Source organism: Morone saxatilis, unplaced genomic scaffold (genome assembly GCF_004916995.1).
Source record: "Morone saxatilis isolate NCDOM2014 unplaced genomic scaffold, NCSU_SB_2.0 Contig11, whole genome shotgun sequence".
NCBI classification, from domain to species: Eukaryota; Metazoa; Chordata; class Actinopteri; family Moronidae; genus Morone; species Morone saxatilis.
The window spans coordinates 11,248,339-11,261,983 of record NW_023339663.1 but is presented as its reverse complement, the minus strand read 5'-3'; the positions used below and the strand labels follow the sequence as shown (position 1 = coordinate 11,261,983).

Sequence of the window (13,645 nt, the reverse complement as noted above, 5' to 3'; positions counted from 1 at the left end):
AAGATGTTTAGGATTGTCTGCTCACTTGACAATGCTCTTGGCAGTTTTGTACATTTAACACTTTATACCTCCAGTTTGTGCTCAGCTGCCTCTCTCGTTTTCTTCAACAGGAACCCATCTTCTGAAGCAGCTGCCCGTTCTCTTACGCCCATCTTGGGCTATCGCTCTGTCTTGAAGCTATGGGTCTTTTTCTGTTTGGATGCGTTGCATTGGCTCTTTTCTGTTCTGCCATTGTAAACGCAGCGAGCATTTACTGTAAAGGGATACATCACAATGTTAACAGGACTGTGCAGTTTAAGGTTCCCTTGAATTGTACAATGCTTTCAACCTATCATGATGCTCATTCTTGTTCATTGGTGTCTCTTAAGAGATTGTGAACACACTGATGTATGAAACTGGCAAACCCAAATCATTTTTAATGATTGCTTTGCCATTATATTGTATATTTAGTCAAATGTTTTTGTTAACAACATGCAACCAATAACAGAAGTAAAACATTTAATTCATCATGTGTATTTGTACATTTGTTAATAGTAAATGGTAGTGGGTTTATTTAGGTTTGGGTTTTTTTGTGCATTGACCTAGATTTAGGCTGTTTCTCCTAAAATAAAGGAAATGCTACACAAAATGTAGAAAAATTAAAACCGAAATAAAGAATAGCACAGTCCTATAACAGACACAGCTCAAGTTTTAATATCGCTTGTGATAGGTCTCTTTGAAGCTTGAATAGACCCAAAATGATGGTCAGTTTCTGGCATCCAGGAAAGATGCATTTGCAGGACATTGAAGGAATACTGTAGCTCGCTGTAGCTAGTAACCACTACTCTTGTATAAACTCGCAAACACAGGAGAACCACCGATGCTAAGGCACATTTTTATAGCGTTATAGTGTTAGGGATAGTATGCGAAGCGTGGCGCCAGTGCATCAAGCCATAAAAACTGGGTTTAGGATTTTTTTACTGGGTCCACAGTTTACACAGTGTACAACATGTACAGTGTGTTTACAGAGAAATCTCTGAATTGCCTTTACACAGACCAAACTAAATCTGACTAGCTAATTCCCTAAATTAGAGTTTGCACGTGTAATGATGCAATGTGTATGTTACTCCACAATTAATTCACATAATGTTCCCTATGTAAACCTAAAGAGAAAATGTCACACTTTTATTTCACCAGTTTCCCAGCAGCTGTTCTTCATACAGTATTGCCATAATCCCAGAGATGTCGGCCTGAAAGCGTTGACCTATAGTGAAAACAACATTTCCAGCAAATTGCAGGGAAGAAAAGAGTGGAGACAGAGAACAGACAGGAGAACATTTTAACTGAATCGCAGGTGTCACCCCAGGAAAAAAACATGTTATTTTGTGGAAATGATACCCATTTGTATTTCATCAGAGTGGAACTGTCTGTGCAAACAGCGTCCTGTTGTCATGAACACATTTTAACGCATACACACTTCTTCTTCTCCACTGCTGCTGTCATGTTGTGTGCACTCAAACAACAGGCCACACACCCTGACTAATTTATCTTTGCACTTTCAACTAACTAATACAAAAATGCAACAACAAATTGGGAAAGCCCATTTGACACCGCATTAAATCATGTATCGATAGAAGTATCGAAGTATCGATATCAGAGATTCTGGCCTTGTATTACTTGGTATCTATAATAATATACGTTAACTATATAATCTATAGCAAAATTTTAAAAAATGTCTGTCACATTGCTTCCTTATCCAGTTAGCACCTCTTACAGTAATTTATTTGAAGAGGCATCAAGGAATAGTGGCTGTATCATAAACTTATCACATAATTAATACCCGAATACTCACAAGATAGTGAGCAGGACGGTTTGTTAGGCGGAACCAAAGGAATACAGTCAGAGTTCAGGCCGGACGGATTTGAAAAACGTACCCGTACCCGAGCTCCATGACTTATGAAAGAACAGTTGATGAATATATGTAAAGTTATGTAGTAAAAATAGAAAACTTAATGTCTAAATACATGTTCTCAATAGGTCCGTTTTACAGTAGGTGGAGCACAGTTAGCGTTAAAGCTCCGACCCCTCTGTGGTGTCTGTGGCCGTGTAGCTGCCACTCTGGTCCCGATGCTGTTTTACAGCTGAACGAGCCAAGAGGAGCCCAGAATAAACAGGTAAAGAAATACAGGAGAATCTGGATAATATACAGCTAAGATATGCAAACTATATGTTTTTTTGTTCTTGTTCAATTTTCAGATGTACAAACGTTGCAATGCATGGTAGAAATATGTCAATATAGTGGACCATTTTTTAATTTTGAACACTATATGCTATCATTACAGAAGATCTCTGAGTGTGGCCCTACTGTTAATGGTGTGGCCCTTCAAAACACAATCAAATATTTCTTCATCCAAAACACTGTAGTACACTGGGGGGACTTACTTGGTCAGTTATTACACACAGTACAATTTCCCATTGCATAGATACTGTGTGAGAAACTAAGTATTCCAAATTATGTTATCAATAATATTGTGGCTGCACAATTAATCAAAATATTATTGAAATCGCAAATATGCAATATCCGTAGAAGCTGCACTATTTTGATAAAGGTAAAATGTGAGATAAAGCTGCATTATATAAGCACTGTGGTGCTGCAGAGATGCCCTGGCCTACAAAACTGGTTGCCCAGATGAAGTTAATTTGTTTGTTTGGAACCCAGACCTTATCAGATGTGACAACATGATTTGTTTAGCATTTCAGTGAAAATCCATCATCCCCACTAATAGCGAATCATATTGGAGTCCCAATATCTATCAAAATAATAGCGACATGATTTTTTGTTTACCATTTTGTGCAGCCCTGAATCATCAGCTTCCAGACCAACAAAGTTAAAATCATCTTTTAACTTGTGTTTGCTGCAGACAGCAACTAGAAATGGCACAAATAACAAAAGGCACTGGCCGCATAAGATCAATAGAAATACTGTATTATATGAAAACCACGACTATTTAATATGGCATGGTTTATGGATCTATCATGTACAGTGAGATTTTAGCCATGTAAGGTCTGCAACCCAATATGCCTGCAGTAATCCCTAACAGGATGCATTTTACACTCAGTATCCAGCAGGGGTAGTGATTGTACAAGACAATACACAGCTTTTTTTTTAAGCCAGTTCCAGGAACATGAAGGGAAAATCCACCTTAAACTCTAAGGTATATATTACTCTTCTAGTGGTTTTACTCAGTGAACTATTAACCCAAAAATTTGAATTTCAAGACTTGAATTGTTATTGACTAATAACTATACTTTTTGATTTTGGTCAATCTTTACTTGATATTTACTCTTAATACTGCATCGATTTAGGTCCAAAAGATTTTAACATGAAAACAACACACAGCTTTGAATCAGCAAATGTCCCCATAAAATTAACTGAGGGGCTGTCAGAGTTTACTTTATGAATGCTGTCTTATTTCATGCTTCTCTAGGATTTATCTCTAGACAGCATTTTCACTACAGTCTGTTTGTAACAGGTAACAAAATTGCACAAAAAGAAAAGATCTTCGTGTCAGCCAGTACTGGACCACTTTGACCAGCAGTACAGTCAGGAACTTGGAGACTTGTGGCCATCTGCAAGGTAAATTGTGTCTGAAATAGTTATCGCAGCCTACACACAGACAGTGTTTGTACCCTTCCTTAATTGGGATTGCTTTTCTCTTGCAGGGCAGTGCTCCTGGACCGTCACTCTTGGCAGTATGGGGTCATGCTCAACCGCTTCAGCACTGTGACAGACATCACACAGACCCTCCAATCCCAGGGTTTTTCCTTATTGCTGCCAAAAACAAATGTCTCCACGTTGCTTTGTGATGGCACCTCAACATTTTCAAATTCTAAACACCAAGCAACAAAGGACTCACTGTTGCCACCTCAATACACCTCAAAGTGCTCCCCTAATGACTCCCTCGTCCAACCTGAAAGCCCCTCTCATGCACTCGGTCGGGACCTTCAATCAGAGGCACTCAGTTTGGCCTGTCCTTCATTACAATGTTACATCCACCCATATCCACTGCGGTTTCCCTCTCAGGCTCACAGGCCTGGCCAGCTGAAGCAGTATTACCTTCTGAATGCTGCCTCCCTGCTTCCAGTGCTGGCTTTACAAGTCAGAGATGGGGAGAAGGTTTTGGATCTTTGCTCTGCTCCTGGGGGCAAAGCCATAGCCATAATTCAGTGTGCCACCCCAGGTAAACAAGTACTTTAAATGGAATTTGCAAACTTTTTTGGATTTTTGTCATGCAAAGAGTAAAAGATTGCGTTTAAGGTGTATACACTGCTTAATGTATACATCAAGTTATAACTTAAAATAAAATGTTAAATATTGGCATTTTATAATGCAAACTTTTCACTTTAAATAATTCATAATGTTTACCTCTAAACATTGTCATATGTCCCTGTATCATTTTGCCCAATTTACTATTAATAAATATGAATGCTTATTCTTAATTAGATTGAAATGACCCCACATTATAACTTAGTAAAGGGATGTTGACAGAACACCAATTTACCTTTTCTAGGATAGCTTTTCACAAAAGTATTTTATTGAAAATGTGTTTTTAAATATTAAAAGTGTTCTTTTGTTGCACTTGAATCCAAGGAATATTTATGTCTGCTGTGAATAGCCTGTTTGCACTGAATACTGGTAATAACTAACTCTGCCCTTTGTTGTGTTCCAGCACTTATCTGCTGTAATGAACCAGACCCTCACAGACGGGACTGGCTGGCCAAAACTCTGGAGTCTTTTGTGCCTCACTCACTAAACAGCAGAGTGATTGTGTCTGCACAGGATGGACGGTCTTTTGGGCAAAGAGAAGCAGGGACATATGACAAGGTGGGGAGAGTCATGTTTTTGGCAGCATGTGATTAAATGTTTCTGCAGTGTCCAACCAATTCAGGTGTCGCACTTCTTTTTCAAGGCCGTGGTTTAAAACGAATGAGAACAGCGAGCCTTTGAACAAAAGCTAATAAGCCCAGCGGAAAAGAAGAAAACCGTTTATTCAAAACAGGAGAAAAGAAGAGGCAGACAAATGGCTGGAAGGAATCAAAGTGACTGATAATGGAGCAAAATATTGAAAAAGAAAGGGAGAGAAGCATGGAATGAAAAGGTTGAGAGTAAGACAGTGTGAACAATGACTGAAAGGCAATAGAGTGGTGCAAACAGACTGCACAGTTTCAAGCCGTATTGTGGTAATGATATAGCTTTGTAAAATTTTATCGAGGACTGAGGTCATCAGTCACCATAATTTGTCTCTTATCTCCTGGTGTGGGGAAAATATAACATGTACTCTTTTCATCTGCTTTTAGTTTCATTAGGCTCTTTTAATTTTCTTACCTTTTCTTCTTTCACCCTTGCCATCTCTCACTGCTATTACACTCTTGAACTCTCTGACTCAGACTCTGAGCTGCTCACATTTCTTTTCTCTGTTGCAGGTTTTAGTCGATGCTCCATGCTCTAATGACAGGAGCTGGTTGTATTCTTGCAGCGGCCAGCAGGGGGAACAGAGACTACAGGAAAGAGCCAAGCTGCCTAGGCTCCAGGCTCAACTGCTTAGGTAAGCTCTATCCCCAAGCGTAAATAAATGCCAGCAATGTGTCCAAACATTGTAATTAAGCAGATGAGGAATTATAAAATATTTGCCTGTGTTATAAGTCATACACAAAATAACAACAGCAAAACACAAGAAAAATTTAAATAGTAAATGAAAATGTACATAAAATTAATCACAATTACAAACAGTGCTATAAAGTGGAATTACATTAGTTTGACTGGCACAGTTTATTTAGTATAAATGATTGAAAAAAGTCAATCAGCTCTTTACCATGTGAAGCAACAGAAAATAACCAAATGAGTTCTATGGAGACTGTCATATATGGTCAAATTGCAAAAATAGCAAATTATTTAGTGTGTTGAGGGAGGAGAAACTCAACATGTAAATGGGAGACCTAGAGTATATACGAGGTGACAATTACTTAATACAACTTAATATTATGCAGCTTTGCAGCAGTGTTTGAAATGGTCATTTAGTCCTTTGTCACAAGGGCCAATATTTGTCTTCTCCATGCAGGTCTGCACTGTCTGCGGTGCGTCCAGGGGGTGTCGTGGTCTATTCCACTTGCACACTGTCCAGCTCTGAGAACTACGCCGTGGTTGAAACCGTGCTGAATGACTGTCCTGAGGCCGAACCCGAAGACCTGTGGGAGGAAATTGCCATTCCTTTATCAAAATACTTTGCATTTAGTCCTGCTCACCCTGGTCATGGACAGACACTTCACAAGCCATCCCCGCAGCCACAGGATGGCAATGTGTCCTCTTATCACCACAGACTCGGCATTTTAGTGGTTCCTCAGCCCGGCAAGACCTGGGGACCCATGTTTCTGTCTCGGATTAGAAGGAGGAAATAGTGTGTATCCTCCTGTGCTGAAAAGATATGTGGAAACAAATGGCTAAATATACACATTTCCTTGGTATGTTGTTTGTTACCTGTGGGTTTTATAAGATGCACAGGATCCCATGGAATTGGCTTATAACCCACTCACACAAACAAACTTGCTAATTCACCTTTAGCGCACTGCAGACAGTGCCTATTTCCACCACATGCAGGCGAAGATACAACATCACTCACATCATTCTTACTAACCTTCAGTGATCTGAGACAGACTTGTATTTAAAGCAGCTATAATTTATATATTTATAATAAATATGAATAAAATGACATGTGTGAAAGGAGTTGCTCATAGTGATGAACTTGCATATAATTATCACCAGAATCTGCAGGTCCCCGGGACTTTTACGGAGCCTTATGAAGTTTAATCTCATTGTTTATCTGTTGTATCTGATCTTTTATATATCTTTTATATATATATATAGTTTTATATATTTATATTTTGTTCTTAATAGATGTTGCCTTTGTATAATATATGTTGTTTGTATACCTGGAGTCTTATAACAAAAATAATTTCCCCCTGGGATTATTAAAGTATTTCTGATTCTGATTTATCTGTCCTGCCCTCAACTTTACTGTTTTGGCTCACTCTCGCTGCTCTCATAGCGTCTATTTCAACAACAGCGGGCAGCTCTTTTTAGTGAAAACGCTCTAAGTGAATCATTTAGCAGCTGAAGAGCCAGATATTTTCCACACAAGTTGGTGGTGACCAAAACAGAGCATAAACTTTTTTCCACTGCCCCCAAGTGGACCAAAGAAAATAAATAATCAATAATAATCAGGTTTAATTGTTTTTTTAAGCCTCTGCAACCAACCCCCTTTTTATTTATTGTTATTATTATGTGTTATTGGCATCTATAGAAACTACTGCTTCACATTAATAACACTGTGTCCACGTTGTATAATAAAATTGGTAATATATGGTATTATCAATTTTATTGAAATATACAATGTAACATAAAAATAACATTCACAGTTAATTCTGGTGTTAGGAGTGAGTGCTTATCTTGAGGGTTTTATTTAAGTTAGAGTGAGCTTTAGTTTCTAAATACTGAATGAGAGGACATTACAAGACGTAGAGCATCTCCATCGTCCAAGCCTGAAGACAGTAAATCAGGTTGCTCTTATTAAAGTTTGATTATCTCTTGACTTAAACGATCACTGAATTTTCTATCTTAACACCCTGCCTGATATGTTTATTGGCCTGTGTTTGTTTTTAAATATCTAAGTGCCATAATATTGAAAATGTTTTCAGGCATACTGTATGAGACGTTAGTTTAATAACTGTAAAGAACTTCATTCCTGTCATTCCCTCTCTGCATTTACCTACTCTAAATTAAGGTGTGCTGTAAGTCTCACTAGAAGTAATCTTACATCTGTCATCTCACCTCCCTTCTGTATGATTGAGAAGGCAGTATCATCTCTTATAGTGGCTCATTACCTGGCTAGACTGTTCTTGTGTCACGCTTGAGTGAAAAGTAGACTATTTCATGGCAGTCATCAGGCTATGATTGCTCAGACCGGAAGCCAAAGGTGTTTTGAAAGTAATTGTAGACAATAACATTCAAGAATTCATATATTTTTACCTTTTGAACATAACAGACCGACAAAGTACGCTGTTGCAAAGGCAGTTATGTGTGGAAACCGTTATTTCTTCCTTCCAAATATATACGGCTGGTGGTTATGAGCGAGCCTGAGACACTGTCAAGGGCATGATTGCTGAAATAGGAAAGCGCCTCGCACCGGTTTCATCCAACTCCTCTGCGTGGCGATAGACACAAGCATTATTGGGTGCATTTATATGGCTATTTTTATTGGCTGTCCTACTTTCGCTGCACTTCTACGTGTCTTTGAAAAGTAGCTCCAGTCTGTGATACGAGTGCATCATTACACCACGACGCAACTCAAAAGTAACAAGATGTGGAGAGGAAGTGGGGCTTCATTGGGGTTAACCATGTTGCTGACCTTTGTGTGAACTCTGGTTTGTTGATGTTCCCCATATTGCAGTGTTTCCTCAAGGGGAGAATCTCTAAGCAGCTTTTCCTCCACTTCAAAGGGAGAGAATGTAGGCCTGCTTTGCATAATCAGGTGGGGAACAGCTTTTTGCCAGAGAGGCAGGAATTAATTTGTGCCACCGCCAGATGTAATCATTAAAACTCTAGTCATTGACAATAAAGGGGGAGGAGGAGGGGGGAATAGAGGAGAAATTGTAAAACAGTAGATAGAATAAGAAAGAGATATGGAGCAAAGTATGTTTCTGAATGCCAGAGGACACTAGGTAAGCAGGCTAATCTTGTCTGAGCTCTGTTAAGCCAGAATGACATATTTTTCAGTCTGGATGCATTCAGCTCTGTCACTCTGTGTTTGGACATGTTGGCATGAGGTAAATCCTGACTTCTCTTACCCCTTTACATGTACTACATTACTATTTCAGTGGTGTACAAAGGGATGAAAATATATGAGAAATTATTAGAAATTTAGAAAAACCACAGTTAGCTATACATGTCATGTCAGATTTAGTGGCAACTAGCAGTGTAGCTGATCTTCACTTCACCCTCCCCTACCGATCACGAAGGAGAAACTACGGTGACTGCAAAACACACGTATGCCCCTATCTAGAGTCAGTGTGTTGGTGGACTACATGAAAGGCGACCCTCGACATCTGTAGGGCTAAAAACACGTATATTCTTATATTCAGGTGATTATACACAAATTAAAACCTCTTATATTCAATTTCTGCCAATATATCCTTCTTAATGTTACACCTTTGAATGTCACTCACAGCTTGTAAATGTACTGTATGGTTCAGTCTCTCTGCTCTCATTAACCCTGCTCTGAAACCCACTGTACTTAGACAGATGAAGTAACCCAGTAACTGGTGAAGACTTCTTAGTGTTTGTGGGTTAAATTTTAGGTAAAACATGTAGCGGAATTATTATTTGTGCTGCAATAATCCAGACAATAATCTGAAAATAATCGCAATGTCAAACTGATATTTTTCCACTTGTGAAAAATGTTTGACACTGAATGTGCCAGACAGGTAACAAGTGGGTCTATAGATTTAGTACCATTTGGGGTATCCATCATTCATTTCAAACGTCCTCATTTGTCAATATTCCATCAGTGGAAGTGAGTAACCAGGATTGCTGCACTTGATTGATTGTTACACAACTAATCTCTGAGGGGGAAAAAGTCTGCAAAGAATGAATCTTTATAGAGGTCAAGTCAAACTGTTGGACACAAAAACTTGATTTTTGTTAATTAGGCTACAGATATTTACCATAATAAGCATGTAGTGTAATAAAAAAACATGGACAAGCACACACTCTCATGAACAAGCCTGCCAAGAAAATCTGAAGCTGGCACTCTTGAATCCCTAAGAGAGAGAAACACATTATGGACTAAGACTAGGCCTACTGACGACCATACACCTGGGATGCAATCATTTAAAAAAAAGCTACCCAAGTCATCATTTTGCTTCTGGCCAGATATTAGATGAACTAGCAACAAATCTCAAACCGCCACCTGTGAGACTTCAGAGACGGTACAACTTAATTGTGAGCTTTGGTGTCATGAAACACATGAAAAATAAGCTTTATGTGAGGATTGACTGGATACAGAAAGAAAGATTCCTCTCATGTGTTTTATGGCCTGGGGAGACATCAGGTACCATTAATGTCAGTGCAGACAGACAACGCCAGAGGAAAATTAATGGGGACAGGAGTGAAAGTGAGAGTGTAACTGAAACAACTTCAAGAAAAAGGAATGGAACACAGACATTTCCATCCTATCATCTGTTTGTCTGCCATACACAGACTCCAACTACAAAAGAAACCAGAGAATACAGAGAAGTAAAGTTGGGTTTTGTTTTGTTTTTTGTTGTTGTTCAGAGACTTAGTAGATAGGGCAGTGATCTAGGTCTATTTCAGAGGATCGTATACTGGAGTGACAGGTGTCTTGGAGGGCAGCAGCAACTTGGATAAAACTGCATATCCAAGTTTCTTCAAAACTTGTCAACAGTTTTAATCTAAAATCAACTACACCAAGAAGAGCTGTATTGTTGTTTCTCCCGTGGACCTCTGTAAGCCTCAGCAGCAGCAGGGAAGGAGATATCCATAACTGCTGCACGAGAAGACAAAGCACAGGCTTAACAGACTGAAGGCAGGACAGATTACCCCAGCCTGGACGTTCATTCATCCTTTGAGGAAAAGACAGAATTGATCGGGAGATATAAAACTAAAGCCTTGGACAGTCTTGCAGCAAAATTGGATTTGAGAGAAAACTACCAGGTCTTTTCAGTTTTAAGGATCAAGTCATCATTTTTCCACAAATTAAATGCAAATTGGAACAGCAGATCAGTAAAACTGGACATGAATTATGCCAATTTAAGATGTGATTTTATAATAGTGACTGCTTCAAAGACTAGTGTGCAGGATTTAGCAGCATAGTGTTGTAGTTGTAGATTGCAACTCACTCGTTTTATTTCACCCCCATCTTCCAAACACAAAGGAGAAATACAGTGGGGCACGCACAAAAAACCTTGAATGGCCCTATCTAGAGCCAGTGCTTCTGGTTACTGTAGAAACATGGAAGTTCAACATGAAGGCGTCCTTGGAAGGCAACCTGCAGCGTCTGTAGATATAAAAGGCTCATTCTAAGGTAACAAAAACATAACAATTCTTATTATCAAGTGATTATATACTAATAAAAATGTATTTATTTATTTATATTATTTTTACCTTCCTAAATGTTACACACTGGATCTTTAAACAGTAACTCTGTATTTTTAGGGGGGAAGTCTATTTATGCTGCCTTTCCTATAGAATAAAATCAATAATATATATTCTCATTTATTAAACAAGAAAAATGACACATACGCTTATTCAATCTTCATGACCATGGCCTGGTGAGGATCCTTCTGAAAGACAAGGACCAGTGACAGACCTGCAGAGCTGCACACTTGGACTTCAATCAGACTTGATTGAAACTTTGACTGCTGTAATATTTGATTCCATGTCAGGATGTAACCTGAGGCTTGAAAGCCAAAATATTCCAGTCTCAAGTTTTGACCTTGTCCAGGACAATAACAAATAAATAAGACATTGTCAGACAGTCCTTGTATAGCCACATCCCATGCATTTTTGTACATATGTATATGTATTAAAATGACTTGGTCCCAATGTAAAAAGACATTATGAACACAGATTTGAAAGCAAAATGTTTAAATATCATGTTGTTTTAATTTAGAAGACTTTGATAATTAGTCTTGAAAAAAAATTAATTGAGGCTTGACACTGACTTACCCCAAATAGCTCCACCAAACTAATGCAGTTTTATTTGAGATGATTTTCTGTTTTAATTGGAAGTGCTATATTTCAAGTGTGCCATTTCCTTGCAATAGGAATTATTATAAATACAAGATTCTGGTTCTTAACATTTGATAATTGACCCCTCTCTGTGCCCAGACCACTGCAGGTTCAGTTTAACTTTATGTTGCCATGCTTCATCAGTTTAAACTTATTTAATAAAATCTCTCTCTCATTCCAATACTTCTCATGTTAATTAACTCCATAGCTACAGTTCGTGTGAATTTAATCCTACCTAAAGGAACATAAACAGTGAAGCCATGTGTTAACCCATGTTTGACCCCTGCATGGATCCCTGCAGTACATGTGCTGAAGAATAAAATGTTCCTCCAGAAACGGTGAACCCAGATTGAGTTGCCTCATCTCAATTTTTACTTAACTTCTGTTAAACCTCCAGACTTCAAACCTTGTTGAAGTGGACACTCTCGAGTGAAGGAAACCATAAATAATAGATTCTTCACCCAAAGGAAAAAAGGGGAAAGGAAGTCAGACGGGAGTGGTATGAGGGAGCTGATTAAAACTAGACAGATTTCACACCAATACTTTCAGTTTAAAACTTCATAAAAACATTAGTGGGGGATGTTATTCAAAGAATCAAAGAAGTGACACTTCCTCAAATAAAGAGCATATTCACAAAGTGGTTTGAGGTAATTGAGAAATAATAGAGCCCTCCTGGAGCCTACCTTTAAAATGGTAAGATTGGATATTCAATAGTCTATTCATCACATTTTATGTAAGCACTTACAGATAATATATTTATTATTCATATTCAGCTAGTTGTAGTAGAATGTGTGCAGCTGTAAGTGTTCCAGGATGCCATCTCGCTCCACTCAATTTTTCACACCCGTTATTTCTATTTTGATCAAACTCGGGCAGTTTGCCTTTGAGAACCGGCACTGATCCAATTACACTGAGTATACTACCTGTGCTATAGTAATTAACTGTGCTTCTTTGGCAAATTTCTTTTGATCCATCACAAACATCCAGTTTTTCTCTTCTTACAAAAATATGGGAATGTTTCTTTCTTTGGACTTTCAGCTGAGACGTTATGAAACAAGAACAGCTCTATGAGGTTGTACTGCCACAATCGTGCTGTGAGTTCTTCAGGTATTTGGTGAAAAACGAAAGCACTGGATGAAATTAAATGTTAACCTGATGTTGGTGCTAGATGAAAAGCGAGAAGAAATTATAAATGTCCAAATATGCCAGATTTCCTGGCAATTCATCCAATAGTTGACATGACATTTCGCTTACAACCAAAACATTAACCGTATGGTGCTAGAGGAAAAGTAAGAACAAAATCATTAGGATTCATCCTAACGGATGTCTATAGAACTTTTTATGGCAATCTAATCTCCTAGTAATTGCTGAGATATTTCAGTCTGGACCAAAGTGCTAAACTGACCGACCAACCAACTGACATTGCCCTCCATGGGTGCTGCATAATTTCTTGATGAAAACATGTTCACTGCAGGCTTATTTCCAATTAGCATGACTCAGTAGTCAGGGTGCTGACCAGACAAGTTCAATGCCTGCCTTGTTTCAAGGGTTTCACAAGGCGTACAGAAGGTGACACCGAGGCCAATGCAGCGCATAATCTGAAGTCAGCAATAAGGCAGGTGGCAGAAGGGAAATGTCTTCTATTTATCCTCCCTGTCGATTTTTTCTGCCTCCCTGTTCCTTCTGCGCTTTCAGAACTTGCTATTCTCTCTGTCTCCTTGACGCTGGATGACTTTTTCTCTCCCTTCCTCTGTGTCTATGTATCTGGCTGTCTTTCTTTACCCCTCCTCTCTCTCTCTCTCT

General features: G+C 38.6%; 2 protein-coding genes across 3 annotated transcripts in view; both read left to right on the top strand.

Annotated features, from left to right (window-relative positions):
* Window positions 1-509, top strand: part of LOC118321243 (ATP synthase F(0) complex subunit C3, mitochondrial-like) — a 3,191-nt gene extending 2,682 nt beyond the window's left edge. For both annotated transcript variants that reach the window (XM_035652479.1, XM_035652480.1), the window contains exon 6: window positions 300-509. The gene's annotated coding sequence lies outside the window, so the exon portion shown is untranslated. The remainder of the gene's footprint in view (window positions 1-299) is intronic.
* Window positions 510-1,901: 1,392 nt separating this feature from the next.
* nsun3 (NOP2/Sun RNA methyltransferase 3) lies at window positions 1,902-6,949 on the top strand. The gene is made up of 6 exons (XM_035682180.1): window positions 1,902-2,153; window positions 3,513-3,616; window positions 3,703-4,220; window positions 4,710-4,864; window positions 5,464-5,585; window positions 6,099-6,949. Exons 1-6 carry the CDS (start codon window positions 1,992-1,994, stop codon window positions 6,433-6,435), a joined length of 1,398 nt encoding a protein of 465 aa, XP_035538073.1. The 5' UTR covers window positions 1,902-1,991; the 3' UTR covers window positions 6,436-6,949.
* Window positions 6,950-13,645: the final 6,696 nt, after the last annotated feature.